Source organism: Hyalella azteca, unplaced genomic scaffold, assembly GCF_000764305.2.
Source record: "Hyalella azteca isolate HAZT.00-mixed unplaced genomic scaffold, Hazt_2.0.2 contig3690, whole genome shotgun sequence".
NCBI lineage: Eukaryota > Metazoa > Arthropoda > Malacostraca > Amphipoda > Hyalellidae > Hyalella > Hyalella azteca.
The window spans coordinates 1-6905 of NW_025933932.1; the positions used below are offsets into that span (position 1 = coordinate 1).

A 6905-nucleotide genomic window follows, 5' to 3' on the forward strand; every position below is an offset into this window, starting at 1 on the left:
CGGAGCAGGCGTTGCCGAGTTATGACCGAAAAAGCAACATTTTACCCCCCATTCCGCGATTTCCTGGGTTGTGAGTATAAAGTTGAAAGATACAAGTATCAATACGCGTAGTGGCGCGGGGTAAAACCGGGGGGACCCCGAATTTTACTGTCAACAGCAATGAAAGATACAAGTATCAATACGCGTAGTGGCGCGGGGTAAAACCGGGGGGCCCCCGAATTTTACTGTCAACAGCAACTAGGCCAAAAATATTCGTGATTCAGGTGGAGAACTAAATCAAGTAATTTAAGATTCCATGGCTACAAATACTGTGCACGTATCTGGATTGCGAATAAAATCGTTGCAGTTGTAAAATCAATTCACTGAAACCTTACGTTGCCAAAAGTGAATAGGTACCATTCGGAGCGACCATCTGGCACCAATTTCGTAGGATGGCATGGGCTCAAAAAGAGTAGGTCCACGAGGTACATTCGGGAAGGGTCCCGAAATGCTGACTAAATTAACATGAATTACAATGGTTCTATTTTTGGTAAATTCACGGATTTCTTATTTACCTTATAAACGCATTATTCAAACAATACTTTCTGCCGTTTTACAGTATTTGATAGCAGATCAGTTTTCTAGGGCCTTAAGAAGCTAGTTTGTTACGAGAAATATTAACCGATAATCATGGTGGTTTGGCGTGTCGTGTTAGTCGTGGCGACATTGATGAGCTCAGCGACATGCACTCTAGACACGTGCTTCCCGGACACAGGCTCGACCAGCAGCGAGTTCAACTTCTCCGGTGAGTCGGGGCAAATGGTGGGACGTACTTGAGTGTTTGATGTTAGCGCGGGGTATTGCAAACGATAGGAAGTTGTGTGTTGGAAGTTTGGGCGTGAATGTGCAAATGACAGCGGGAACTTGGCTGGCGATGTAATGGGTATTTGTGGGAGTAGTACTGTAGTCAATGTACAAGCTACACTTTTGAACATTATTTTATGCTATTACATTGGTGATTGAAATTTCAATTAATGTTCCTATCGCGAAACAGACAGACATTCACCGACCGATAAATAGCATGCTTCATGTCATCAATTACTCGTATTTATTATGAATCTTACATTCGATATAGTTTCGATGGACAAATTCATTTGCAATCATTTTGTGTCGAAATTAAAACTGAATAATTCATACTCGAACATTCCTGAATTGTGTAGAAAGTTTTTCATCTTACGTTAATATTGCCGAGTGGTATTCCTAAGGATAGATTGGTATTACAGAGATGAATAAATTTCTATAAGTATTAAAATTAGATTCGGATGTAAGATAAAATGGTAAATGAGTTTTGGTAATCTCTATTAGTATGGCTGTAAAGTTTAGATATGACAAGGGTTTTTCACCAAACATTTGTATACTGAATTCATCCCAATATTAAGCAACGAGGTTTAAATTTAAGTATGCCATGTGCATTCTAGTTTAAATTATTATATATGGGGAGTTAGTTTAGCTATACATTTGTATGAAAATTTAGCTATACATTTGTATTTGTATGTCATAAATGTAAAGTGTTGCATGTTACGACGCAGGAGTGGACATCTTTGGACTGGGCTTGTTCAGAGAACTCAACGCGCTGATGACGTCATCACAAAGCGCCGGTGATGCTAACCTGCTGGTGTCGCCCTACAGCGTGTGGAGTGCCCTCAGTCTCGCCCTGATGGGCGCCGAGGGCAGATCTCGTCGTCAGCTCGAAGACGCTCTCGGGCTGCCCACCACAAGGCGTGGTGCCTACAGGACTAAAAATGCTCTTGACTTTTTGTAAGTCTGTCTCTTTAAATGAATACTGGCGTAAATATAAATGAAAATCCGTTCGATTTTGTGTTAATGTGTTAGTGGTTCTTGAATTTTGCTACTTTTTTATCCATTGCAACAACCGCAATTGACGATGATTTATTTTCCAGCACCATCCATAAAATATTTAAAGTTTCCAGTGGTCTCTCCATCACCCCAAACATTGTTTGAAATAGCATTGGAAATTATTTGCCCTCTGGCGATAATTTACCTCTATTTTTAAACCACTGTATAAGTGGCTGATAAATTCCTTGGTATCCTTGGTATTTGTTTCGGACGTAGCAGTCCCAGGTCACGATGGATCGCCCCCTCTGATTATCGCTCATCCGCCCTCATTTGGGCCACCTGATGCACGATGCTGTTGCTTGCTTCTCGCCGCTGGTAGTGTTGCAGGGAAGGTCGATCTAGGATTGTGCCCAGGAACACGTCTAGTCGTCTCATGAAGGTCTCCAGGGTGAACTTCCCCTCTCTTAGATCCTTTGGTAGGATGTTAAACAGCCTCGGCCCTGCCACGGAAAGTGAACTTTCTCGTAGTGATTGAAATCTGACTGCAGATCTGTTACGTAGTGGGGGGATCTTGCAGAGTCTCCCCCTTCTCTCGTTGTGATATATCTCAATCCTGAAGGTCTCGCTCTCGAAGTTGGGCGCCATTCCGGTTATCATTTTCCATTTGTACAGAATGACATACCTCCCGTCTCCTCTGCAGTGAGTACAGACCCAGGCGCCTCAACCTCTCCCAGTAGTTCAACTCTTCCATCTCTCTGATCCTGGAAGTGAAGGTTCGCTGGACACATTCCAGTTGCCGCACTGCGCCGAGTGTGAACGGGGTTCAGAGCTGGCAGCAGTATTCAAGAATTGATATTACAAGGGCTCTAAAGAGTTTGATCATCGGTTCAGCTTCTCTTCTTCTGAACGTCCGCCAGATCCACCCCATCTGTCGCCTACCTCTTGCGGTTGTTGCAGTTATGTGATCACCAAAATTGACCTGGGTATTCATCAACACTCCTAGATCGCGAATGAGTCGCTTCTAGTCGATTTCAGAATTGTCAGGTGCTAGGTAGCGGTGCTCCATACCAGCTCTTCCGCTACCTCTGTATCTCAGAACCTCAAACATGGTCCCGTTGAACTGCATGTTGTTAACTTGGGCCCATCATATAGTGCAGAGAGGTCTTCTTGCAACCTCTGGCAGTCCTTCCTGTTCGTTATGATCATTGGTATCCTGGTGTCGTCCGCGAATGACGATGCAGAGGCGTGGTTCACTGCCACATCTATGTCGGCGATGTGAATGAGGAAGAGGATTAGGCCAAGTACCGTAACCTGTAGTACTCCACTCTTAATAATAATAATAATAATAGCGGTTTCAGCGTTTAGTAGGCCGTAGGCCTGTCGCCGATTCTTAACATCGCAGAACATTCACAGCATTTGGCGGTCTCGAACTCGCAACTCACTGCTACAATTCTGCTGTGCTTAACCGCCCGGCCTCCTTGCCGATTCTGATCAGAAACTGGCGCACAGAGCTGGGATCGAACCCGCGCCTCTCTGCGCCAATCTTGGTACTCTGAACTGTTACCACTAGGCCACTCTTCATCCTAGCCTCGCTCGATCTTGAGCCTCCTACAGGGACAGCTTGTTGTCTTTCTGTTAGGAAGCTGTGGATCCATGCCAGCAATTAATCTCCGACCCCAGCAGTCTTAATTTTCTGAAAAGCACTCCATGGTCAACTTTGTCAAACGTTTTCGCGAAGTCCAAATGCACCACGTCCACCCCGGCCCCCTCCTCCAGCATGGCCAGGATTTGATGGTGATGCTCCAGTAACTGAGACAAACAGGAACGATTTCGTCTAAGACCGTGTTGCCTTCTGTTGAAAAGGTCAGCCTCTTCAATGTAGTGCACCAACCTTCTGGCAACAACCTTCTCAAATACTTTGATTACGTGTGATGTTAATGTAACTGGCCTGTAATTTTGGGGTTTGTCTCTCGCACCTCCTTTGTAGATAGGGGTTATTAGCCCTAATTTTAAGTCACTTGGAACATTTCCTTCTCTCAATGATATTTTCCAGAGCAAAGTCAGAGGGACCTTTAGAGCACCGACACATTTTTTCAGTAACACTGCAGGGACCCCATCTGGCCCGGGAGCCAAATACGTCGACAATTCTTGGATACTCCTCTCTAGATCCGGCGTTTCAAACTCAATGTTCATCAGCTCCCGCCCCCTGGAAGTTCTTGAATGACTCCAATTTCGTTGTCTTGTTTTGAGTATCTGGGTTCACTGATTAATTTTTCAAACTGCGCTCACAGAAGTTCGCACATGCCCTGGTCGTCTCCAACAAGGACATCGTAATTTTTCAGAGGCCAAACTGAGGCCCTGATTTTGGCCTTTGACTGGGCATATTTGTAGAAATATTTGAGATTCTCTCGAATGGCAGACACCGCCTGCGCCTCCGCAACTTGTTGGTCGGCCTCGTGTGAGTCATGCGACTGTTGTTCAGTTTCCTCAATTTTCTCCTTTAGATGTTTCATCCTCCGCATCTCCATATTACTGGAGGCGGCCGTTATCTGGTTGTTCAAGTTCGCTCGTTTTCTCATGAGGATCCGTCTGTCCCTCGGAATTATGTGCCGTTTGGTGGTCGTTTTTCCCGCGTGTGACGCACGCATACCTGCACAAATACTCTCCACAGCTTGGTGTACATTGCTTCGGCGTTTAACTCCAGGAACTCGGATCTCCAGTCAATTTTGAGGAGTTCGTTCCAATGGCTTCCCAGTCTGTTCTTCGATGATTCCTTAAAATTTATCACGGTATCCCAGGATGCGCGCGCTGGGGTCGGGGACAAACGGGGGACCCGAGCTGCGCCGTGTCGACCGCGCCTACTTTGACCCCACAGTCCAGCTGCGCCCGTGCGTCACTGACCTACTCAACGACGTACAAATCCTCGACATAATTTCTGATCCAAGTAAGAATGCTTTTCAGTAAAAAGATACTATTAAATTATCATGTCACGGTTTCAGAACCTGCACTCAGAGAAATAAATGAAATATAGACAAACAGTGATGCGCTTTTTACCCTTGTGAGGAAGAACTCGACCCAGTTTGACCCGGCAAAAGAGCTGATCTGTTCTACGTCCACTCTCTACTCGCGCTTGGAGAGTAAGTGTGTCACTAACTATACTTGGACAGTATGACCAATTTATTTTTACCCAAGTGTATGGTTCGTCTTTAGAGTGCTCGACCACTAAAAACTGTTGCGACGTTAGCTACTCCTTATTTAACGATTGTAATGTATGATGGTAAACCTGTCCGTGTTTTAACCATCGTGTATCTGGAACTTATTGAAGGCGAATGCAGATTCACTCTTTCACTTTTTGCTTCAGCTCAGACACCTTTTAATAATTGCAGAGATAATAGACCCTGAAGCAGGAATGAAGGTGACTAGGCAGAGATAATGATGCTAAGGTAATAAGATAACCGTTATTACGGTGGTTTCTGTAGAGTTAATGAAGCCATGAAAACTGCTGCAGTTTGTTCTTCATAGGTTACGAAATTTAAATCATTCATGTGCAGGTCAACTTGAAGATATAATTTAATATAATAAATAGCGGTTTCAGCATTTATTAGGCCGTAGGCCTGTCGCCGATTCTTTACATCGCAGAACATTCACAGCATTTTGAGGTCTCGAACTCTCAACTCACTGCTACAATTCTGCTGTGCTTAACCGCCCGGCCTCCTTGCCGATTCTGACCAGAAACTGGCGCACAGAACTGGGATCGAACCCACGCCTCTCTGCGCCAATCTTGGTACTCTGAACTTTAACCACTGGGCCACCCTGCCCACAACCACTGGGCCACCCTGCCCACAATAATTAAACTTGAACCTATTTTTTGGTCGACTCTGCATAGATAATTAAGCCTGAGCCTTTGCAGTAGGTCGTCGTGCACAGATAATGAATCTTTAGCCAGTTTTGCAACGAGCTTTGAGGAGATAACGAAGCCTGAACCTTCACTGCAGAGTGCAGACTGCAGGTTCCAAAACTGCTGGACCTGCAGGTGCAAACTGCTGGACCTGCAGGTGCAAACTGCTGGTTATATTCAGTTTATGAAGTCTAAATCTTCATTACAGGTGGTCCTGAATGGTTAATGAAGCCTGAATATTCATTGCAGGTGGCCCTGCAGAGTTAATGAAGCCTGAACCTTCATTGCAGATGGCCATGCAAAATTAATGAAGCCTGAACCTTCATTTCAGGTGATCCTGCAGAGTTAATGAAGCCTGCACCTTCATAAAAAATGTCCCTGCAGAGTTAATGAAGCCTGAACCTTCATTAAAGGTGGCCCTGCAGAGTTAATGAAGCCTGAACCTTCATTGCAGTTGGCTCTGCAGACAAAATCAACAACGACGTCAGTATGGTGACTGGCGGCCAAATCAAAGACCTTCTGTCCTCCGACGTGCTCAAGGACTCTTTGTTTGTGCTCCTGAATGCCATATACTTCAAGGGCTCCTGGCAGACAAAGTTTGATCCAAAAAACACCCAAAAGCAGGTATTTCTTTGTTTTTTATTGTTCTTTTGCGTTACTTCTTGTTATGCTACGAATGTTATTGCCGTTCTACACTTACTGTTCTAGATAACATAACATAGTGATGACGATGCTGAAGAATAGGGCCTGTCGCCGATTCTTGTACTTTTCGTGCCTTGTTCAGAGAAGATCTTTATATAAGCATTTCCTTTGACCGGATCTTTTCAAGACTGACGAAAGTTTGATATAGCTACTAGACTTCCACCGGGTTCGATATGGTGCTAGGCATTTCAAGTCTGAACATATATTTTTCCATAGCTTTATCTAGTCTGTTTTTGATCGCGTTTATACTCGGAGAGTCGACGATGTAATCGGGAAGTCTTTTCCACATAGAATAAAATAGAATAAAAATGTCGGCACTGAAGAAATAGGCCTGTTGCCGATTCTTGTACTTTTAGTGACTTGATCACACGGGATCCGGCCTTATGAACACGATCTTTCCATAACTCACAAATTGATTGAGATTACTGCTGGACTTATAGCAAGGTTCGTAGGGTGCTAGGCATTTCAA

The 6905-nt window shown here is 44.6% G+C and overlaps 1 protein-coding gene across 1 annotated transcript; it reads left to right on the forward strand.

The window, feature by feature from the left end:
• Positions 1–563: 563 nt before the first annotated feature.
• On the forward strand, positions 564–6358 carry LOC108677387 (serine protease inhibitor 42Dd-like; the record flags this gene model as incomplete). Its single annotated transcript, XM_018165595.2, has 4 exons — positions 564–784; positions 1569–1797; positions 4635–4780; positions 6189–6358. Coding segments are annotated over exons 1-4 (660 nt in total), but the record flags the coding sequence as incomplete, so codon positions are not given.
• Between the last annotated feature and the right edge of the window lie 547 nt (positions 6359–6905).